Raw genomic sequence first — 24007 nt, 5'->3', positions numbered from 1 at the left:
GCTGCAGTTGGCAAGATGGCGCCGGTGGGGGTGGAGAAGAAGCTGCTGCTGGGCCCCAACGGGCCCGCGATGGCGGCCGCCGGCGACCTCACTAGCGAGGAGGAGGAGGGCCAGAGCCTATGGTGAGACCAGGAGGCGGCCGGGCCGGGCCGTCGGACAGACTGATGGGCCGTCGCGGGCTAGTCAGGTCCATCCTGGCTCCTGCACTGACCGCTTTGCTGTTGTACCCACAGGTCCTCGATCTTGAGCGAGGTGTCCACCCGCGCCAGGTCCAAGCTGCCGTCCGGCAAGAACATCCTGGTCTTCGGTGAGCGCCGGCGGCAGGGCGTTGCCCGGGGAGCTGGGGCGGGCGAGGCGGGCGCTCCTCGCACGGGTCCCAGCCTTCCTTTCCCCGGCCGCCTGCCCGCAGCCTTCCTCGCCCGGGAGGGCCTGGAGACTTCGGCTGGACAGCCGGAGAGTAGCCAGGGTCCACCGCGTCTGGGGTTAGGATGCTGCCCCTTTTGGAGAGCCCGTGATGCTGGCATGGGATTGTCGGCACACTCCTTAGGCGTTTGGTCCCAGCATCAGCGTTGCTTTAAATGCTCACGAGTCCCTGCGCTCACAGCCTCGAAGTTCACTAAATTGTGGGCATGGAGAGGGGAGTGAGTAGATGAAAAGGTTAAGTGGAGGAGGCCGGGGAACAGGTGACTTGGGAATGGGGCCTGTGGAGAGATGCTGCAAGAGCCATTCTTCAGTCGTCATGAGCAGTGCGCCGTCGGAGGGACTCTGCAAAGGACAGCAGGGCTTGGAGTCCTCACCAGGGGCTTTCCTGCGTTATTGCATCCCTCGCTGCTGGCTTACCTGGGTCAGGTCCTGTAACATCTCTCATCTCAATTTTTTCATACAAATGAGGGAGTTTGATTGGGTTCAGTCTTACAGCAAACCCATTTGTTGATTGGGTCCTGTAGGCTGGGCACTGGGACAGCACAGACGTCCCCCAGACACTACATAAGAGTCTCAGTCTAGTGAGAGACAGACGTGTTGGTGATTGCACTTCACCATACTAGGAATGGGTAGATTATCGTGGGAGCATCATGTTGCTTGGTGCTGTTTGTAAGAGGGTATTTTGGGGTCAGGTGTTTTGAAGGATAAGTCTCAACAAGGAGGAGCACGGAGGGTTAGTGTTGCAGGAACAGAGAGGTGACAAGAAGGTGTGGGGGGTTGGAGGCTGCCAGAAGCTCCTTGTGGAAGGCGACTGATGAGGTAAGTTGGGAGCAGATTGTGGAAGCCTGAAGAGTTGATGCTTTTTCCTGAAGGCCCCTCATTCTCAAGGGCCTTTTATTTCACCTCCATTCCCTAATCCTCGTGGGAATCCCTTCGAGGGTGGTTTTCCCACTGATTTTCAGGGAAGCGTATGGTCTTGTTTAGGTGATGACCATTGTATTGGGTAATAGAAGACCCATAAAGATCTTCAAGAAATGGGGGATCAAGGTCACCAGATCTGTGTTTTAGAAAGAGAACTCTGGCAGCAGAGTGGCAAGTGGCTCAAAATGAGCAGGTACTGAAGTCTGGCTGACAAGTGCTCCCATGGTCCAGATGAGATGTGGAGGGCCTGAATAAGGTAGTAGCATCGGGGGTGGAGAAGAGGCCTTTGATCTGTGGAATGCCTTGCAATTCTCATGTTCTGTAATTCCATATTATTAAATCCTAGGGGTATGTAGTGATGTTTCTTGCTAGTTCTTGATGTTTAAGGTTTCTTTTTTGGAGTAGGGGGTGGTTGTTAGTTGGGTGGAGGGGGATGAGGAGGCGCTTGATGATTATTGAGATTATCCTTAAGAGTTTTGCTTAGGTCTGGAATTATTTTCATCAGTTTCCTAGCCTTCAGGATGCTTGTGAAAGAGATGTACTAAAATCAAAAGTGAATAATAGTTTCCATTCCTCATGATTGTGAAGCAGGATCAGACTTTTTTAGTTCGGAGTTCCTGGGCTTTAAAGTTAATTATATCTTGAAGATTTCTTGTATTTCTTGTGATAAAAGTTTATTTTGTGAGAAACTAGCCCCACTATTTACTTTCACTTCTCCAGATGCATGTCTTGTAAATTGTAGGTAGGGCCTGTGGACCTGCCTTACTGCTTCCCTTGTCAAGGAAGGATAACTTCGGTAGGATGTCATTTTAAATCTTGGAACTTGCCGCCTTCATCACCCTCCCCACCCCAGCCACTCTTACAGCAAAGCCTGCTGTGTTTATGAATGCAGGTGAGACAACAGCAGGCTTTGCACAAAATTCTTAGTTGTTCCTTGTGTGAATGTCAAGACGCCCCATCCGTGCTTAAAATGAACAGTACATTTTGTCCTCTTACATACCTCATTTGTAGGTGAAGATGGTTCTGGTAAAACAACCCTCATGACAAAACTACAAGGAGCTGAGCATGGCAAAAAAGGGAGAGGCCTGGAGTATCTCTACCTCAGCGTCCATGACGAGGACCGAGATGGTGAGTGAGGCTTTGATCCATAATAAGGGGTGTATGCAGGTCTCGGACTCCTTGGTTGTGGCCTGCAGCATGGCCAGGCGTTCTCAATTTTCTGTTTAGTTCTAAGAGAATTAGTCACAGGGGAATAGAGGAAGTGTATGTCTCTGTAGGACTTCACTCACTTTCCTTTATAGAGTATGTTAGCAAAAATGGGGAATGGGGCTGTTAGCTGCTGCTCTGGGTAGCCCCACTTCAAAGGAGATACTGAAGGTAAAGTTTCAGGTGCACATAAAGGTAGTAAGAAAGATGTTTTTAAAAGCTTTGGACTTTTCTATGAGAAGCGCTTGGCAGACTGATCTGGGCACCATTGTCACTCTGCCTGGTTCTAGTGGAGAAGCTGAAATGGGTGTGGTTCAGTGTGTCACAGGCGAGTTTTCTGAGTCTCTTTGTGACGGTAGAAATGCTAATTTCCTGTGTTTCTTTCAGTGGAGGGAATAGGGGCTCAGAGGTGACAATGTTCTTTTTTCATTCCTCATCTCCAGAATGTGGATGGTAATCGTTTCTACCTACTGGGTAGTTGGGATGGTTAAAAGTATGTGGTAAGCACTCTTATAAGGATTAGATATCATTTTAAAATTCTTTCTTTCAAGTATAATTCTGAGTTGGACTGGAGTAATGGTTTTTGGTTACCACAACTCAGTAATGCTTCCTTTATAAACTTTAGGGTTTACGTTAGGTCTTGAATGGCTCTAAAACAAATAATTATTGGTGCCCTAGCTCTTTTTATTTGTAGGAAAGTTATCTCTACAGCCTAAGGATGAGATATCTTCATTAAATTACTTTCTTTATATTTGCCTTTACCCATTTAAACAGTAAGATCATGGTGTAAGGGGGATTATGTAAGTGGGCAGATCCCACCACTTCTAGTCCTGCATTTCCTTATTGCTAAAATGAAGAAGCTGGACCCAGGTCCTTTCCAGCACTATAATTCTTCGATCTCCAAGAGTCATTTAGTAGAGGACGTGGGTAAGGATCTCTTGTGAAAGCTTGAAGACCTGCACTGTATTAATGTTAACTTAGTGGTCATCTTAGAACCCCAGGGACTTTGTTCCTGCTCCTCCTCCCTCAGCTTCCTCTGCCATGCTGAACATTCTGTGAAAGATGTGAAAGAAAGGTAGGAGGTAGACCTGGTGCTGAGGGCTCTCCTTGTGTAAGGAGGACAGGCATTCAGGTGTCCATTAGAGGCCCACCAGAGTCTGTGTGGGTAGAGCTGGGACTCAGGGGCCACTGAGCCGGGCCTAGAGGGCCTCATATGTCTGAGTCTTTTGCTTCCTGTCTTTGTTGGGCAGCATGGTTATTATGGAAAGAACTTGGGCTTTGGAGCCAGGTAGAACTTGTTCAGAATCCTGCTCCCATAGTCACTAGTTGTGACTGACTGAACCACTCTGCACCTCAGTTTCCTGATTTCTAGATGTGGGTAACGATACCTATTTTGTAGGTTGACAGAATGAGAGTTGGTGTGTGACAGGTGCTTGAGACAAAGTGGTAGTTCTCCTACCCTTTTGAAAGTATAAAACATGGTGTAGATATTCTGTGAATCTCTATAGCCGCTTGTTTCGTATTTCATGCCAAAGCATCATATTAACCATATTCACTTGCCTTTGAGTTGAAGTACATGTTAACTTTTATTTCAGATTCCTCAAGGTTGCCTTAAAAACTTCTTAGTCTCTGCATTTATGCGATTTTTTTTAGGCCACCTACTTGCAAGTTCCTCTTTGATGGAAGAGTTGCCCTTAGCTGTGGTTAATTATACATCTTTCAGCTGTAGTCTTTTTTTATCGTGTGGTGTGACTGGGTTATTAATATACATTTTGCAGGCAATCAGGTAGAGAAAATAGTCTCTGGCTTGTCCTTTGTTTGTGATGTGAGGCATAACATGTCAAAGGACCACTGCCTCCAGGGTTGGGGGCATCCATTTAATGCCACGTGTGTGTGTGATATGCATGCATGTGGGTGAGTTATGTGCAGTGGGCAGTGAGAAGAGAGGCTGAAAAAAGGAATGATGCCTGGTGAGGGGCAGGCATTAAAATCCATGGGCTTCAGAGCAGTATTTTTGAAGGCATTCATAGAACCCAAATCAAAACCACTATCTAAAATGTACTGGAATTTTGAAAGTGTAGCTAGATGTAGATAACTTATTATTCTGTTGAAATAAAGGCATGCATATGAATTTTTTTACAACATGTTAATGAATTGATTATACGAACAGGTAGCTAACAGAAGACAGGTTTTTGAAGTGTATCTTGGAATTTATTGGGAAAGAAGTTAATGAAATGGTGTTTTTGATGGTAGGAGTTCTCCTTCCAGGCACTTTTGTAAAAAAAAATATTTCTCAAAAATGATGTCTAAAAATTTTTATTATCATTTTAGAGAATTATCTTTTACAGTTCAATCATCCAGGTATGATTTTGGAACCGCATGCTTCATTAAATGTCAGCACTTGCATGTATGTGTGTCTATGTTTTTAATTTTATTATGGAAAACAAAAAATACAATATAGACTAGTGTCATGAACCCCAATATATCTATCACCTGCCTTCAACAGTTGCCAGTTTTGATCAATTTTATCTCAGTTATACTCTCACCCTCTTCTACTTTCACTCCACACTAGATTATTTTGAAGCAAATTTCAGACGTTATATCATTTCATCTGTGAGTACTTGCGTATGTGTATCTAAAAGATAAGAATTTTTAAAAACATAACCATATTATTATCATACCAAAAATAACTAATTCTTTAATATTATCAGGCATCCAGTAATTCATGTCTCAATTTATATAAGTAATGATTTTATCTTGGCATTTAGGTACAAAGGTCCTGTCTCTTTGGCACCCTTCTTAGTGTGTGAATGCGCTGCTTAGTGACTGACATAAGAAGAGCTTGTTTAACCGTAGGCTCTTTGGCACAGTTTGCTGCCTTACAGATTGCTGATGTCTTAGGAGAATGGATTATTTAAACTATGGCACAGTTGACCAGTGAATATTTGTAGCTTTTATTGTTATCTTTTGATTCTTATTGAAAGCTAAAATGTCCTTCACTCTTTACTCCTCAGACATTGCTGGAATTTTTTTAGATGTGGACACAATACATTATGGTAGTTAAAAAATTTTATAGTTTAGACAGTTCACCAGCCACCTTGACCAAGGATTGCAGTCCACTGAGCACTTGGGTCCTTTTCTGGTTAGGATTTCTATTTGTGTCCTGTATGAAATTCTGTGGCTGTCACCTTCAAGTTCTTCCTGGTTGGCTCCTCTTCAGCTGTGCTCATGGTCGTTGTCAGGTAGTAACTTAGCTTCACTTCTTTCCTTAGATCACACGCGCTGCAACGTGTGGATTCTGGATGGAGACCTGTACCACAAAGGCCTGCTGAAGTTTGCAGTTTCTGCTGAATCCTTGCCGGAGACCCTGGTCGTTTTTGTTGCAGACATGTCTAGGCCTTGGACTGTGATGGAATCTCTACAGAAGTGGGCTAGTGTTTTACGTGAGCACATTGATAAAATGAAAATTCCACCAGAAGAAATGAGGGAGCTGGAAAGGAAGTGTGAGTAAAATAGCATTTTCTTAGTTGGAGAATTCACTAGTCTCTTTGGATGGTTCCAATCACCTTCCTTTTCAGTGTCAAGAGGCTGCAAAGCTTCCCTTAGGGAGTGTTTGTGTTTTATTGGCAACATTTATTTCAGAGTTGCTCTTGTAAATTCAGCAGTCAAGAAGTATTCAAAGCAGTCTTTATCTCTTGTGTCACAGTGGAAGAACATAAATGAGTCAATATTCCTTATTATCTTTATTGGTTCTCTTTTAAAGTTAAGGATTCTTCCCTCACCCCCCAAAATGTGATCAGTTCTGTGGGTCTTTTTGCTTTTCTGTTACTCTGTCTGCTTAGTTAGCATCAGTGGGTATGGAGATTTACCATGGCCTTTGTAGCTTGAGTCCATTGCCCTGGGATTCCATTGAGGCCATGTTGGCACATTTAAAGGAAGCCCTACAAAAGACAAATCTTTCAGCTCTTTACCTTAGTTCGTTTTGGGATCCAGCAAATACAATTTTAGCTAGAAATAGCAAGGTCATTTTTTTGTCATTAAAATTAAAGGTTGTTTTAAGACTAAGGACATCCAAGTCCTTTTGAGAACAAAGAACTTTCAAATGAAAGGACGTTTATTTTTGTTTTTTGTCCTTAATGTGGTTCAGAAGCTTGTTTTTCCTTTCCCTTGCTTCTGTGCAGTTACATCAGCTTCTGTCCACTTGCCAGGGAAATGGGAGGGGCAGGAACTGGACCTGTGGCAGTGGCGGCCACAGCAGTCTTGGCTAGGGCAGGCTTGGCTCAGCCTGGCTCATTTCCATAGGATGACATCATTCCCTTTAGTGAATTAATGAGGGCTGCTGGGGCACGGCACACGGGATCTTCACACTTACTGGCAGAAGGGATTAGAAATTTTGATGTGCTTTTCAAATCAGACTTCTTGCTATGTGTCTTCCTGTCATAACTTCATCTTGCTCCTGTCCCACATTAGCTAAAACAGGGAGGGTTTTTTTTTTTTTGAGTTTTTTTGTTTGTTTGTTTGTTTATTGCAGTAACATTGGTTTATAACATTGTATAAATTTCAGGTGTACATCATTATACTTCTATTTCTGCATAGATTAGTTTATTGCAGTAACATTGGTTTATAACATTGTATAAATTTCAGGTGTACATCATTATACTTCTATTTCTGCATAGATTACATCGTAAAAACAGGGAGTTGAACGTCTAATTCTTTGGTTTGCTGTGTGCATGTGTGTTTCCCGGGTCACTTGCACATGTGCTGCAGTGATTGTTATGCAGCTCAGCTCCTCTGTCTGCAACCACTGACCTTTCTAGATAATGCTGCTTTTTCCCCTGAAATAGAGACCCTAAAGACAATTTCTCAGAATAGTTCTGAGGCTGAAGAGCTGTTTTCCGTTCACTGCACATTTAGCATCATACCCAGACTAGTGGATTAATGCACTGCAGATTTCAGTTTCTGAACCTGTTTTCTCAGAGTGATAGCCTTGTAAAGATTTGTTAAAACAGACAAAAAAGAAGGAAATTGAGCCAAGGGTATTGCTCTTTCCCAGATAGGGGAAGTGTGCCTTGTACCAGGTCTCTTCTAGGCGATGAGGATGCCTACAGCAAACTAGATGCCTGCTCCTGGGGAACTTGTGTTCCCATGACACACTGAATTTATTTTGTGGTCTTAGTCATTGATATCTGTGTCACTTAGGATTAGATTCAGCTGCATGTGACACAAAACCCAAAAGAGCAGTGGCTTAAACAAGACTGAGGTTTATTTCTCTTTCCTGTAAATGAAATCCAGAGGTAGGCAGTTCAGGCCTGGACAGCAGCTGTGGGAAGACAGGTCAAGGATCCTGGCTCCTTTCTGCTTACTGCTTTGTAATCTCTAGGGTGTGGTTCTCTTCCTCTTGATAACTAGAACTCTAGCCTTCACATCCGTGTTCCAGGCACCAAGATGAAGGAAGAGGAAAGAAGGGCTGAGGGGCGTGTGCCTGCTGTCTTTCTAAGGAGGCTGGGAAATGTAGTCTGTGTGGCCATGTGTTCTAAGTATCAGGGTTTGGTTCATTTATAAGGAGGAAGAGGAGAGAGGACACTGGAGGGCAACTAGCAATTGCTGGAATCGAGTGCATGCCTCATGACTCGTTAACCTTCTGAGGGCCTCTCTTGCTTTCACTGCCCCTCTGAGATGTTTGGAATGGTAGTCACGCCTTTGTGTTGCATGTTGAAGGAATGCCTTTGTTAGTGCTCGTTTTAGGTTACATTTTAATAAAGCAGTTGGCCATCCTCATGCTGAGAGAGGACTCCCGCTTTCCAGATTAATTGGACTCTAGGTATGGAAGGAATGAAGGGCTGTCACTCAATGTAGTTTCCAATCTATCACCAGTCTCCAGTCTGCAGAGTTTGGAAAGCTGCTGCATGGGGGGTACTCTTTCAGGATTAGGTTCCCCAGTGGTCCTGAATCTGTGGCAGCTGTTTGGCTGCAGGATCCATCTGAGTGAGGGGGAGGGCAGAGCAACCCCCAGAGCCGCCAGAAGGTGGTGCTTGTGTGTAGATTAGTCTTGTCTTTCCTGCTTTATGTCTGGGGCTTCGCCTGCTTATCAAGTAGAGGAAAAAGATTAGATGCTGTCTGTGGGGTCTTCTCAGGACTGTGGAACCAATGGGTGATCAGTGAGATAAGAGGGAAAAGATGAGAAGGAGGTGGCAGCAGTTAGGGTAGCGCACTCTGTGGGCCCCTGCTGTGAAATACTGGCCATCCCACCATCTAAAGAGGAATGGTTAATACTATGGTGTGTGTGTACCCTAAGGGAAATGCACATTTTATTATCCGAATTACACAGTTGTCACTATGTTTTTATCCTCCCTTTTCACCAACCTGTTGTGAACATTTGCTCTGCCTTCCAACTTATTTTCTAAAATTCTGAGTTATTAAAAACACATGTTTTTAATACACATTCCTACTGTTGCTGGACAACCATAATTAAGTCATTCCTTTAGAGAGTGAATTGTCTAACCCAGGGCTTCCTGGCCATTTTTACATCATGGCATATGTAGAATACAGCAGAATTTGTGCAACACAGTGGGTAATGGAGGGTCACGGAGCAGACCGCCAGAGCTGCCCTGCCCCTGCCTTGCTTCCTGCAGTCACTTAGCTCACCTGTAACCTGGTCCAGGCTCTGCCATGCTCATCATCTTGGAAGCCCTGGTTGAGTGCCTCACGTGATCTCGGGCAGTTATAGATATCACCCAGACAGTTAAGCCATTGTATTTTTCATTGATTTGAAGATTTATTAAAATGCTTTTAAAGAGAAAATGTGAGAACCTTTGATTCCTTCAAGATCCTTCAATAGCCACGCTAAGTTCATCAGAAAACCCTTCTCTGTTTTTGTCCAAAATGCAATAAAGATGTCTTGAGTAGATTGTTTATATTGGCAATGAGATTATATGAATGAGCTTAATTAAAGAGAAGTTGAAAAGATGAAATGTTATCATATCTGCACTTTAGGGCATAGTCAGTGGTTTTCAGTTTGCCCAGTATTATATGAAAGACAGTGAGTTTCCAGATAATTCCAGAAGCTTATATAACGATGACCTAAAATCTTGGTAAATTTAAACCCATTAAAATGTTTAAAACCTGTGGGTGAAGAGGAGTATGTGCACCTTTCTCTAGGTTCTCTTTAATCCTGCTTTTTGCATTTTCTTAATGAGCATGTTGTGGATGAGAGTAAAAGGCCTTTTGGTCCTTTAGTCCTGTTGGGCATAGAAGGGTAGAGCTGCCTGCTTGCTGTGGCTCGAAGTAGCTTTGATCACCATGTCCTTGTTCTCTGGCCTGACATGTGAGCCTTGAAGCACCCATGAAAAGGTGCAGGTCTGTGGGCTTTGTGTTTACTTGGCTTAACCAAGGCCATGGACCAGCTTGAAGGCCCTCCTGTGGGGTTGCACCCTTGGCCAAAGTAGTGACTGTATGTGCCAACAAGTGGATGTTGTACCACTGACCTGTTCTTGTGTTAGGCAGGAACAGGTCCATGAACACTGCGCATGTGACTCAGGATCTCCTAAAGATGAGACTGAGTCTACAAGAGTGAGGATGATGAGGAGATGCAGACAGGCCTGGGCACCTCAGCCTTGCTATTTAGTGCCGACATACCTCAGCTGTATGGAAACAGCATGTTCTTGTGGAATTCCGATGGTTTTACTATTTCTATTGAGGACTCGAGTTTTATAAGTTATAAGCTACTTCTAGTGGTTGCCTCTGTTGAAGTAAGGCAGTTCAACTCTTCTGATGTTTTGAAAGTGTAAGATATATAAGAAAAGTGGGCTTTTTTCATAGTGAAAATTACTGAAGTTGAGAAGTTTTTAAAAACCTATTTAAGAGTTGGATACAACGGAAGATGTCCGGGGGAATGTCTTTGCTGCTCTGCAGTTATAATGCTCAGACTGAATATGTCAGAATTGGCATTTTGCATCACCATTCCCAAATCCCTAATATTGCAGTAGGGTGCAGTTAGGAAGTTTGTCACAATTCTTTATGTTTTGTGCTTGTTACTACCTTTTTCAGTTTTCTAAAGCTGGCATGTGTATTTTTATTTGTGTGTGTGTAATTTTCCTTTCCTTTTTCACCTGTAGTTGTGAAAGATTTCCAAGACTATATTGAACCTGAAGAAGGTTGTCAAGGTTCCCCACAGAGAAGAGGGCCTCTGACCTCAGGTTCTGACGAAGAAAATGTTGCCCTGCCTCTCGGTGACAACGTGCTGACTCATAACCTGGGTATCCCAGTGTTGGTGGTGTGCACAAAGGTGTGTGCCAGGGAATTGTAAACTTGGCTAGTGAACAATCACCATCTGAAAGAAACTTTGAGAAGCTTTAATGAAGTATCTTGGGAGAGTTGGGCTAACTCGGGGTTCATTAAGGTACATTGAATATGTCACGATAGAAAATATTGTCATTTAATGTTGCTTCTGGAAACATGGCATTACTCAGTTTGCTCATAGTCTGGGTTAATCTCTCCATGAAGCACTTTGAGCTTTATTGAGTGATCCAAACTGAGAACTAAAAGCAGTTTTCTTAAGGCTGTGTACAGCAGTTCATGTAGCCTGAACTAACGATGAAAAGGTAATATGGAAGAGCAAAATTCTTTTGGGCTTTGGTCTCCAAAGTCTGTTGGACTTGAGATGATTTTCGGAAAGGAACATAATGACCCTAGGAAAAAAAGGAAGAGAACTCAAGGTTTGAGTTTCTTCTTGTAGAAGAAACTTGTAGAATGATGAGATGGGAATAGAAATTAAGTTCAGTCATAGAGAAATAAAGTTGTGTCTCTGACAAAAGAAAAAGAAATGGCTTTAAAAACATTTTGGGGGCCGGCCCCGTGGCTTGGTGGTTAAGTGCGCGCGCTCTGATGCTGGTGGCCCGGGTTCGGATCCCGGGCGCGCACCGAGGCACCACTTCTCTGTCCATCCTGAGGCCGAGTCCCACATACAGCAACTAGAAGGATGTGCAGCTATGACATACAACTGTCTACTGGGGCTTTGGGGGGAAAAAATAAATAAATAAAATCTTTAAAAAAAAACATTTTGGGTTTCAAAAGTACTTTATTCCCAGTGAGAGCCACTCTGTTGCCCAGCTGCAGGATATACCATTCACATCATATTCTGTGAGAATGGAGCCCTTTGGACTGTGGAATGCCCAGCCATGTCCAGTGGGCCTGTTTCCTGATGTCACCTTGTTGGATCCTTAGAACAACTTTGAGGTGATGGGGGCTATTATATCCCCATTTTACAGACATGGAAACTGAGGTCCAGAATGAAGGAGAAAAATCTCCAGTTGCTTTTCACTCTTGGTCTGTTTAATTAATGCTTGGACCTTTGGCTTTCTTCTTTAAAAAGATGATAATTTATTTCTGAAGATGCTGTTCCCATCCTCAGCAGGCAGAGGGCAAAAAATTGACTCCTTTCTCTTAACTATCTTCCCTACAGTGTGATGCGGTGAGTGTCCTGGAGAAGGAGCATGATTACAGGGACGAGCACTTTGACTTCATCCAGTCACACCTACGGAGGTTCTGCCTCCAGTGTATCCTTGGGGTGCTGTGTTGGGGCCTGTGGGCACGGGCTCCTCTCTATGTGCTAATTCAGGCTTCCCTCCAAATGGGGCATCTTCAAAGAGATAAAGTTCTTCCTGAATCCAAAATAGTCTTTTTCAAGGGAGAAGTTGTATACATCTTTTTACTAGTTTTGTATTTTACTATGTTGGAATTTGAGACTTACCAATTTGCCTTTCTTTGATCACTTTTTATTTCTAATGCTCTACATTTGATAGGCTTTCATATTAAGAAGAAAGCTGATATTTGAAATTTCTATTACCAGATTATTTTTATCATATCTTGGAAATCTTTTTTTTAAACTTTCTTCTTTTGCAGACAAGGTTAATTACTCAACACAATATTATTTTAGATTCTACAAACATTTCCCATATGTTTGTTTTCTGTGCTGTCCATGAAAGGGATGCTTTGTCAGCAGTCTTTTGAGTCTTGTTTCTGTAAAAATCCAATAGCAGTTAGTGCTATAGTCCCCACACCCCTGGGGGGGGTGGTGAGGGATGGGTTCCTACTACTTCCTTTGGACTCTTCAGCTTATCTAGCTCAGTGGAGGGTGCTGATTCATGTAGGTGCCTTTCTCTCATAAAAGGTGTGCTTAATGATAAACTTGATTGCATGTGAGCATCTGCCTGGGAAAGAATCTGTGTGTCTTAGATGTGCTGAAGGTGTTTTCCTGGGCTAGCCTGAGAGCCATTCACTTGACTGCTTGGGAAGCAACCTGATGGCTCAAAAGACAACAGTTTAGATGTTAAAAAATGAACTGCATGGCCTGCTAGCATCAACATGCTTTATGCTTTTGACCGAGTTTATCTGCTACTATCACCTTTTTAGTTTTTAAAATTTTAACACTTGCTATTGATCAAAAACTGATCAACCTGTGAGTAGTACTGTGAAGGTTGTGCTTGTGTGTGTTGGTTTTGTCTCTTCCTGCAGTGAATTTGTTCTCCTTAAGCAGATTGATTAGATGGAGCTGCCTTGATTTACACATCCGTGAAGGAAGAGAAAAACCTCGACTTATTGTATAAGTACATTGTTCATAAAACGTACGGTTTCCACTTTACCACACCTGCCTTAGTTGTGGAAAAGGATGCAGTTTTTATGTGAGTTCTTTATAAGTGATGCTTTCAAACTCTTCTCTTTGTAGTACATTTCCTCTTTACATTTTACCCTTCCAAGTGAGGTCCCTTCTGTCTCTGTCTTGTACAGCCAGCTTTTTGCTGCCTTGGGCCGAAGTGCTTGGGCTGGACCCCATGGGTGATAGATACATTCAGCTTTCTCTCTCTGCTCCTTTCCAGATTGCTTGCCATTCTGCCTCCATCTGAGGGAAGTGAGTGGTATAAGATCAGGGGTGTTGTCTGTCTGTTTTTTTGTGTGTGTGAGGAAGATCAGCCCTGAGCTAACATCCATGCCAATCCTCTTTTTTTGCTGAGGAAGACTGGTCTTGGGCTAACATCCGTGCCCATCTTCCTCCACTTTATATGGGACGCCGCCACAGCATGGCCTGACAAGCGGTGCCTTGGTGTGCGTCCAGGATCCAAATCCGGGCCGCCAGCAGCGGAGGGCACTTAACCGCTACGCCACAGGGCGGGGCCCCAGGGTATTGCCTTTCTTAATTGAAAGCAATTTACCAAAACTTAGCCAGCCATTTTTGCCACTCATTCTCAACTCTGGTACAGTACTGGCTGGGGGAGGGAGTTGAAGTGTAGGGAATTGGCACTTTGGGGATCCTGAATGTTTTCTGTTGAAGCAGCTGGTTTCTCTGCGCATTGGCAGGGGTGGTTGCGAGCGCCCTCGCTGATGTCCCTGTCAGCGTGGGCTTTGGCTATGCTGCATCCTTATTGTGTTTCCAACATTTCACATTTTGGGGGCTCACTGGAGAAGGATGAGGGTTGTGGATGCATGAATAAATGTTGAAGCTCTGGTCTCTGAGAGGACTTGTGCTAGTAGAGCAATGTTTTTAGGCTTAGATATCCTCTTGATCTAAAAGAATTACAATTCATTTAGCAAATATTGAGCATCTCCTAGGTGCCCAAGTTGTATGCTGAGAACACAGAAATGAATGAGCTATGGTCCCTGCACACAGCACTGTAGGGGACACACACACAACTGAGGAGGGGTAGGAAGTAATGGGGTAGTGGGGGTAGTGTGGCAGGGAAGGCAGAGGGAGTGATACTAGAAGAATGAGTGATGTATGCCAGGCAGGCCCGAGGAATGGAAGGGCAGGGGATACAGTCGGTGAGAAGACTGAAGGTGTGAAAGCCAAGAGCTCTTAGGGGACTGAATAGGTTGCCTCCTGGACCTTCAGGGAGAGCCTCACTCCGACTGATTGAAGATCAACTTGGGCTGATTTTAGAGAATCGTCCAGAGACGTCAGGCAGGCACCAAAGACACAAGCTCCGTGAGTGGTATTTTTTTGGAGTCAGCCAGTGCCCAAATCATACATGATCCTGAAGAACAGGAGGAGCAGGGAGACTGGTTGGGTTTGGGGCTGGTCTGGAGTGGGGAAGCATCTTATCTTGCAGCTTATGAAGGCTGCATGGTCATGGCAGTATCTTGACCACGCCCTGTCCCTTTGTACCTTTCGTTCTGTTGATAGTTGCCTATTTGGGAGCTGGTGAGGTCAGCAAAGCCATTAGGGTGGAGCACCCTGGCTAAGCACTGTCTTTGTTATAGAGTTATGGAGCAGGAGTGGGATGGAGAGTGAGAGGCCTGTGAAAACAGTCAGTCACCATCTTTTAGAGCTTCTAGAGTTCAAAAGTATATTATGTAGAGCATTTTACAGTTGCTCCTTTAGGGGAGTCTGGTGGGAACTGTAGGCTGCAGCTTAATGGAACCTGGGTGCCATTCTGCCTTGTGATGTTGACCCATGTAAGAGTCTCAAGGACTCCTTGTGTCCCTCTGGTTTGGGGCCCAGGATAGTGCAGGTCCTAGTACCCTCCTTGGCTCCAGGGTACATCTTTCTACACTAGCAAAATTAATGAACCAATCCACAAGAAAACTGTTGACAAAAAGAAGAGTTCTCAGAGAAACAGCTCACAGGAGGGGTGCCTCTATGGCAAAGCCCAAGAGAAGCAGTCCCATCCTGAGCTCTGTTTTTTGTGCTGCTCTCTGCATTCTCCACTCTGTCGGAACAGGGTCCGTTGTGTCTTGCTCTTCTGGGTGGAGTCATGGGAAAGCTTTGAATACTTCCTGTGGGGGGTGGTCAGCATGTGAAGTCAGTAAGATCTCATTCTGGCTCCTTAGGCTTTGGGCCTGCTGAGCTCAATATGGAGCAGGACCTACAATGTTGGTCTGATGGGTTATACCTGCAGTAAATTTTGGCTTGTCTGCCGAAAGCTACAAGCCAGCCCCAGCAACTACAGACCAGATCTTGTGGGAAAGGATCTCACCCAGGAGTCCTCTCTAACCCAAAATGTGCTCTGAGTATGCTGTAAGGCAGTCCCAGGAAAAGCAAGTCAATCCCTCTTTGCCTTTAGACCTGCAGGCTGGGACAATGAAAAGAAAATAGCTATTTTACATGAAAATTTCACAACTGTGAAGCCAGAAGATGCGTATGAAGACTTTATTGTGAAACCTCCTGTGAGAAAGGTACCCCAATCAATCATTTTAAGAGTTGTAGGTATTTTTTATGGGAAAAGAAACCTGTAAAGAAACAGATCTTACACGATGAACCGTTTTGGGGGTGGGGGGGCGAGTAATCCAAGGGCCTTTAAAAAAAAGTCTTTAGATGCAATGTGGTGTTATATAAATGGCTCTGGGTGGTGGGGCATGAGTGTTGGAATGCCCACATAGAGTTGGGTTGAAGTTTCCCATTAAGTCCTGACAGTGCCACCACCCCACCGCCTCTGGATTACTGTCAGTAGACCCTTTGCTCCTGTGATCTCCTGTAGACCTCAGTCTGGGAGGTGTTGTTTAGAACCTCCCAGATTTAAAAATGTCACTTGGCCACTTGCCAAGGCTGGTCTTGGAACAGGGTCTGTGCCAGGCTAGAAAAACATAATTCTGCTATCTCAGCAGGGGCTCTCCCCAGACCCATGTTGAGCACTGAGGCTAAGCTTTTTTCAGCATGTATTTTGACAGTAGTTCCAGTGTTCTTGGCCTGTGACCACAAACGAGTGTGTCGTTTCACTTCACAGCTGGTCCATGACAAAGAGTTGGCAGCAGAGGATGAGCAGGTGTTCCTAATGAAGCAACAGGTACGAAAACCAGTGAGGCCAGAGCAGAGGCTTTCTCATGAGTGAAATGGCAGTTCCCTGGGGCGAGGTTGGGGGTATCACAAAGAGCTTGCAGCATTACAGGGGTTGCGACCCGGTCTCCTTTTTCCCTCCCGGTTCTAGGATTGGTACAGAGTAGGGGTTAAACCACCTGCCTGAGGGGATCGTCTGCCTGCCTTGCAGATTCTCCTACAGTGATGGCTTAGTATCTTTTTAGGTACCCTTTGTTTTTCTGGAAATGTAGGTTTTCTGGCATAATACTTCCTGTGTCAACAGTTTACCAAGTGCCCTGACCTCACTTCTGTTATTTCACATAGCCCCACACAGCCCTGTGCATGAAGGTAGGTGAGCTGATACACCCATTTTGTAGATGAGGAGAGTAACTTCCTCAGCCTGACAGTTCAGAATACAAACCCAGTCTCACCTTTCTGTTTTACGCAGACTGTTAGACGTGTCACAGGTCTGCGTGATGGTGCAGGCAGGTCAGCAGGGGGTGTTGATGTTCTTTTGCCAACTGTTTCTCCCATCTGTGCTCTCCTTGCTTCCTTAACTTCAAAACTGATTACTTGGAGTATTTGTTTCATATACCAAAGTGCTCAATGTAAATTTTTTGCATTTATAGTTTAAAACCTATGACTTGGTTGTTGTTAATGGTGCCCTCTAGTGGAATACTTGGAAGTGTTTTTCCAGACTCTGCAGGCCTCGGTTAATGGCCATTGCATCCCTCTCTTTGCAGTCACTTCTTGCCAAGCAGCCAGCCACGCCCACGAGAGCCTCCGTGAGTACCTTAAACTAAACAGAGGGTCAGGGCCTACTGTTGTGCATGTCTTTAAACTTTGTATCATTATTTGTGAGAGCTAGTGTGGGCTTTTGTATTTTCAAAGGGAATTTGGTCCCCCCAAAGGCCCAGGGCCAGGAACATAGTAGGAACTCAGAAGATGTCTGATGAAGGAATTTAGCGCTGGGAATTAGAGTGAACAGGCTTTATCATCTTGATATCTGTTCTCTCAGGAGAAACGGAGGTCAAGAAAGGGACTGAGTTGGGAGCAGACTCCCAGTCCTGCCACCCTTCTCCCTAGACTGTAAAATACCCTGCAGAAGCATGTCTTCATTTTTAGAGTATTTTTTTTTTTTATTTTTATGCCTGTGTGTGATGTGCGTTGGTTTTGGACTTAGGAATCCCCTGCGAGAGGACCCTCTGGCTCTCCAAGAACCCAGGGCCGGGGAGGGCCAGCAAGCGTGCCTAGCGCCTCCCCAGGCACATCAGTAAAGAAGCCGGACCCAAACATCAAAAGTATGTATCCTGTCTGGAGAGTGGTTTAGTTTTAGGCCTGAGCCCTGCAGGGGCTGCCTGTCCGGGTTTAGAAGGTGGAGACTCACGGCACCTGGGCTGTTTTCTTCCCCAAGAAGGGCTGCTTCCCACTTGCCCTCTCAGGGAGGGGGCTCATGGTCAGCAGAGCCCAAGGCCTGTTCCTTGGTTGGAATCGGTGGCTCTTGCACCTGGCCTTTTGTAAGACCTCGGGTAGGCCCTGCAGAGTCCTTCAGAGAGAAATACAGCGTAAGAAGACACTTGAAAATGTGCATTTTGAGTCCTTAGTTTTGTTTCTCATCATGTTTTTATTATTACCATTTATGAATTGTGGGATTTTTTTCTCCCTTCACTTCTCTTGTCAAGCTCAATTACTTACTAGTTTAAGTACCCCTTATCCCAGTGACTTAGTAATACCCCAAGATGTTGGCTGCAATAAAACGTTCAAAACAAAATTTTATTTAATTCTTGCATGTTCCCTGACTGTCTTCTATTCCAAATGAGAGCTTTTCACAGCAGCTTTGGAGTGTTATGGGCTTATAAACTAAAAAACACTGCCTCATGGGCAGGGAGATGTTGTGGAGCACAGGTTGTATTCTATGCCCCCAGACAGGTGGAAAATCTAAACGGGTTTCTTGTTATTAATCATGCTAACATGTAATTAGCCTCAGCAGTGGCAGTATATAAGGCAACATAGTAAATAAATGTGCTCAGTATTGTAGGAAGATGATAGCCACAAATAGATAATTCCAAGCTGAAAACTAGTTTTGTTTGTTTGAGTCATTCCAGTTGTGTGATGCTTTTTTTCTTAATGTTTCCTTAGATAATGCAGCAAGTGAAGGGGTGTTGGCCAGCTTCTTCAACAGTCTGTTGAGTAAAAAAACAGGCTCTCCTGGAAGTCCTGGTGCTGGTGGGGTACAGAGCACAGCCAAGAAGTCAGGTACCGAAGGGCCCTTGGAGACTTAGGACACTTATGGTCACGGGGTGCTAGAAGGTAGGGAGGTGGACAGGAGTGTCTGCTTTCACCTGACCTGCAGACCCTTCTGTGTTCTGAACAGCCAAGCAAGGAAGCCCATCTCCACTTTATATTGAGCAGTGTACTTTATGGTAGGATTACCTTATTACCATGCAGGTTTCCTTGGCACATGTAAGGTGGGACTTATGTACATTCAGGTTCATAGGAACTGACTGTTGGGTGAGTTCAGGTACCATACACATAGCCCTGGTCTAGAAACTCTATCCATTAGAGGTCATGGTCTGTCATGGGTGTACCATTGACATTTTATTTATTCTATTTAATTTTCTCTGATGCTTTATAAGGATTTTTGTTTACTCCACTGCCCCCAATCTTGCTGTGAGCTGAAGCCCGGGAACCCTCACTGTCTCACTGGAGGGTCGTCATTTTGTCCTCCGTGACACTTGCCCCCTTGTCACACATACACCTCTCTGTGGCAGCCCACCCATCTGTCCTTCCATGTGGGCCCATAGGGCAAATCTGTGTCTTAGAGGTCTCTGAAACAAAAATAACCAAATTCCTTGGGAATGACACATTTTCCCAGGAAGCTTGAGGCCATTTTAAAAGGGTCTTGGCTTTTAATTTTCTATTGGCTGTAAGGAATGTTAATACTGTGTTTTCCCTAATTGATGTTTTCAGATCAAAAGAGGCCCTCAGGAAATCACTCATCCTCAGGTTGGCCTGGGCCTGCAGGGGCTCCTGAGTTCTTAGAGACTCAGAGTCTGGTCTGGTGGCCCAGGCTGTGAGCTGGTATTACCTGGCAGGAAATAAGGGTCATTTCCAGGCCCCAGTTAGTGTTTGACAACAAAAACATATGAGCACCGACTTTGTGCAAGATTGAACTGCCTGGCCTTGGTCTTATATTCTTATTGAAATACAGTGTTTCCGGGCTATCCATATGAGTCAGTCTGGAGTGTTGTAATTAGAAACAAAACCTAAACACCTTTTCTGTCTGAGGCACAGAAAGTCTGAGGCTGCATGCCAGAAACTCAGATACCAGCTCTAGGAGGATGGTGATGAGCATGCATAGGGGTTGGGGTTGGGTGGCCAGAGCATTTTCAAAAAGGCCCTTGAATTTGGCTCAAAGGCATCCCCACCCAGGGAGCTGGGGCTCCTTGGAGCTCCCAGGGAGCTCCCCCAGTCGGGGGAGCACAGACCTGTAACATTTGGAATTAAGAAGGGCTCAATTGGGGTCTGTCTCCTCATAATGAGTGCAGTGAAAAAAGGCTTTCCTCATTCTTATTGAGGTTCTTATCACCACAAATGATTACAGAAGTCTGTATAATTTTAATTTTAAATGTTCCTTTTTAAAAATTCTTTTCTGGTCTCCCATCACTACCTTTTTTTCTTTTTCTTAAGGACAAAAGACTGTGTTGACAAATGTTCAGGAAGAACTGGATAGAATGACTCGAAAACCAGACTCCATGGTAACAAACTCTTCAACAGAAAATGAAGCCTGATCCTCCTTAAAAAGTGCATATGTAAAATGACCAAATAACTATGTATATTGATCTGCTAAGACCAGGATTTTTCTGATAACGGCACATGCTATCAGTTTTTTGGGGCAGGGGAGATGAACTTAAAAAAAAAAAACTTCATTGGCTTGTCCGAGTGTGAAATGCACATGTAGGAAGGTTATGTGTCAGACCCCTTTGTTAAGGATCACCCTTGGACTCGCAGGCATGTGGCTCTCTCGTGGGAAGCAAGTGCAGCTGGGCTTCTTGTGGAGGGGAAGGTAGATCGAGAGAAAGAGGGCCCACTTTCTTTCAGGGTGGTGGAAACGAGACCAGGAAATCATTGATCAGATGGTGATTAGTCTGACCAGTTGCGTGTTAGCAAATTCACTTGTTCTTGGGAAGCAGATTAAGTAGCAGCAAGTCCAGGAAAAAGAACGACTGAAAGGAGGCATGAGAAAAGTGATGGTGGGGAAGGTGAACGTTGAAGGAGGTGGAAGAAGGAGGAGATGAGTGGTGTTAGTAAATACTGTGTGTTCAGTAGAAGTCGAATAATCATTTTTAAGACTTAACATCAAAAGCATTTCCAAACTAAACACTAAGCAAAATGGGAATTAGACTTGTTCTGAATGCATCTTTAACTTAAGAAAGATGTGTTAAGTGTGGGGGTTCCTGAGTCAGGTGGAGCTGACACAGGGGTGGGGAAGATGGCAGCTGCCCAGGACTGACGTGCTTGGCCCAGGCCATGCCGCATGGGAGGTGCTGGGCTTCACATTTGTGCATTGTGGGGCAGACAGTCACTGTGGAGTGTGTTTAAAGTCAGCAGTTACAAAGTTAGTTTACTTTGAATTGTGTTTTCTACATAGCTCCTGCTTTGTTTTTTAAATTTAAAAAACTTTTTTTTTACTGTCACAGGCTGGCCTACTAATAGAAAATGGGTGACCAATGTCTCATTTTCCCATAATGCCTTGTGCTACAGAAAGTTTGAGGGAGGTTTTTAATGTAATCGCACTCTGGTTAATTGGCTTGCACCAATCCCTGCCTTATGGTCTGTGGAAACCTTATGGATTTCCATTGATGCAAAAGGGTCTTATCCTAGCTCCCTGGTCTGATCAGTGCTATCAGATGGACAAATAAGTGTGAATGTTTTATATTCAAAATGGTGATGATACATTTCTCTGGTTTTGTGTTTTTCATAAAATGTAGCATTTTTTTCTTAAGGAAATAAGAGTTTCAGATGTCTCCATTTAGAGCAAATTCATGCACATTGTCATGTCACACCACAATTCTGGAAATGACTTCTGTGGATTTGAAATGGCACTTTTAATTTTATACAAGACACAGAACATTTAAATGCAAACACTACCATTAATTTAATGTATAAAATATTTGTTGTCAAACCAAGGGAAAAAACCACAGTTCACTTATGTGGTGTTTACTTTTTTTATATGAACGTTCATTGTACTGTGTCTGAGCATAACTTCCCTAATGTCATTACTTTTACATACCAGATTTGACTGACCACTAATAGTACTGGGCATAACTTAATATCTTATGTTATATAACAAGACTCTAAGACTGTCTTGAATTGCTTTTTTGTAAAGGTCTAAACACTGTTAAGGAGAAAGCTGAGTATTTACTTGCCTTTCTGACAAACATAAAAACATGTTTCTTGTGCCAGTTTATTGTTGAAAATATACTCTTTTTTCCCTTTTTTAATTCAGTTATTTTTTTTAAAAATGTATTGTGGCTTCCAATTACCAGATTGTCCAGGTAATGACAGTAAACTGACTGTGGAATGATAGTTGTGGTGTAGTGACCAATAGATGCCAAACAGCTTGTGGCCACGCTAATGGTGGGGTCAGTTAATCCCTCTATATAGCAGCTGGGGGCGGGGGCAAAATGAGTGACTTCAGAAACAAGAAAGATATTCTTGGAAAGGCACATGCCTAAGAGGGATACAGTGTGATTTTACATTTTAATGCAAAATTTTACTTTTTATTTTTTATCATTTAAACTGATAAGCACTTTTTGTGTCAATATAAAATGTACTAAAAACGATGAAATGCTAAAACACCTGTCTTGTGAAGGAAGGTTTCTTGGAGATCACTTTTAGTTTCTTATGACAATTGGTTGCTCCTAGTATCAGAAGAAACTCATGCATAGTGTCATGTGCTCAGTGATTGCCAAAGCCTACCAACTTTGGGGAGCTACAGGGTTCTTTTGGGGGCTGGGAGAAGGGGAGATATTTTTTGTTATTTTGGGGTTTTCAAGCATTGGAACCAAAGGCCAAACAATAAACAGCCTTTACTTTTTGAAGTAAAATTCATTTTATTTGCAGAATATACTTGTATGGTAGACTGTTAAAAGACAATTTTATGACTATTTATATACATTATAGTGATTACATCTGCTGTTTGTCTTTAAAATGGAAAAATCAAAGAAATAAGCCCAACCTTGAAGATGTGGCCGAGATAAAGGCCATGAATTGGTCTTTCCTAAAATTGCAACGGGTATGCTGCTAGAATTATTTAATTTTGTTTGCACTTTTTTTTGATTGGCATTTTAAAATCAGTATTTCAACTGAATGACATTGTGTTTTATTAGTTTAATGAAGTTGAAAGTGACTGCTCTGTACATCATGACCTTAACAATGTTGATGCTGTAAGTAAAAGTTCACTGTTGTCTCTATACTAAGTTTATCGGTGTTTTTAACTTAAAATTGGGACTGCGGATTATTCCCCCACCAGCCTTAGTCCAGGGGTGTGGCTCTATCTAGATACAGTATGCAGTCATGTGGAACCTTGCTTTCTAGTGCTGGAAAAGAAGATGTCTCTAATTACTGGCTTCAATAAACACGAATCCAGACTGCTTACAATTTTTGGTGACTTTCTTTATGATAAATCATCCCACTGGAGATACATTCAATTGTCTGCTAATCATATGAGGTATCTGACTAAGTGGCTAAAAATGTATACCTCTCACTTGAAGTTATCAGAAATTCTGTTAAAGACAAAACATTTTAAAGCCGTTATTTTGAGGTATGTGGAATTCCAAGCTGTGGGTAAAGTGCAGTGAGCTTTGTGAGTTGTCCAACCTATTTTTTTGCCTCTTGGAAAAATTTTTGATTGTCTGAATTGGGCTAGCTGATTTTCACTTAATTAATTTAGAAGTCTTGAGGATTCATAGAGGAATCTCAGCAACTATACCATAATGCTTTTCACCTATTTTAAATGGGGCGCAATAAAATATATTCAAGAAAATCGAATTCTTTATATTAGAGATGCATTATGTTTCTGATTATTACACTTACTTCAACATGCTTATTAAGCATGTTGAATTTTTTGTTCTTTAAAGCTGATTTATGTTAGCTCGGCGCTAATCTTCCTCAGCAAAAAAAAAAAAAAAAAAAAAAAATTATAAAACGGGCCGGCCCCGTGGCCTAGCGGTTAAGTGCTCGCGCTCCGCTGCTGGTGGTCCGGGTTCGGATCCCGGGCGCGCACCGACACACTGCTTCTCCGGCCATGCTGAGGCCGCGTCCCACATACAGCAACTAGAAGGATGTGCAGTTATGACGTACAACTATCTAGTGGGGCTTTTGGGGGAAAATAATAAATAAATAAAATCTTTAAAAAAAAAAAAAGCTGATTTATCATATAAATCTTCTCCCCAGCTTTTTATTTTGTGAAATTGTAAACCTACAGAAAAGTTGAAGAGGGGTATGTTGAATATTCATGTTCGTTTACATAGATTCACCAGTTACTAACTTGTTGCTACATTTGCATTCTCTTTTCTCTTTCCCTCCCACCTCTCTCCATCTCTCTCTCTCAGCGCACACAGACTCTCTCTCTCTCTCTCTCTCTCTCTCTCTCTCTCTCTCTCTCTC

General features: G+C 43.4%; 1 protein-coding gene across 2 annotated transcripts; it reads left to right on the top strand.

Moving 5' to 3' along the window:
- Window positions 1–22814, top strand: DYNC1LI2 (dynein cytoplasmic 1 light intermediate chain 2). 2 transcript variants are annotated; one of them, XM_058527965.1, is made up of 13 exons: window positions 1–122; window positions 234–307; window positions 2356–2472; window positions 5823–6053; window positions 10665–10834; window positions 12011–12104; window positions 13094–13229; window positions 15606–15717; window positions 16266–16325; window positions 17080–17121; window positions 17520–17637; window positions 18476–18592; window positions 20027–22814. In XM_058527965.1, exons 1-13 carry the CDS (start codon window positions 16–18, stop codon window positions 20125–20127), a joined length of 1479 nt encoding a protein of 492 aa, XP_058383948.1. In that variant the 5' UTR covers window positions 1–15; the 3' UTR covers window positions 20128–22814. The 2 variants fall into 2 exon arrangements, with proteins under 2 accessions (XP_058383948.1, XP_058383950.1); XM_058527967.1 differs by lacking the exons at window positions 1–122; window positions 234–307 and adding an exon at window positions 1790–2236.
- The last annotated feature ends 1193 nt before the right edge of the window (window positions 22815–24007 follow it).

This window comes from Diceros bicornis, chromosome 32 (assembly GCF_020826845.1).
Source record: "Diceros bicornis minor isolate mBicDic1 chromosome 32, mDicBic1.mat.cur, whole genome shotgun sequence".
Lineage (NCBI taxonomy): Eukaryota > Metazoa > Chordata > Mammalia > Perissodactyla > Rhinocerotidae > Diceros > Diceros bicornis.
Note: the sequence above shows the minus strand (reverse complement) of the source record. Positions and strands in the feature narration are given on the sequence as shown.

Bases quoted from the DNA above. Each gene is read 5' to 3' on its own strand.
- DYNC1LI2 (XM_058527965.1), top strand. From the start codon at position 16: ATGGCGCCGGTGGGGGTGGAGAAGAAGCTGCTGCTGGGCCCCAACGGG. The intron at 12,105-13,093 runs GTATCCTTGGGG...CAGATTGATTAG, and splicing joins ACGGAGGTTCTGCCTCCAGT to ATGGAGCTGCCTTGATTTAC. The intron at 17,122-17,519 runs GTGAGTACCTTA...TTTTGGACTTAG, and splicing joins CCACGCCCACGAGAGCCTCC to GAATCCCCTGCGAGAGGACC.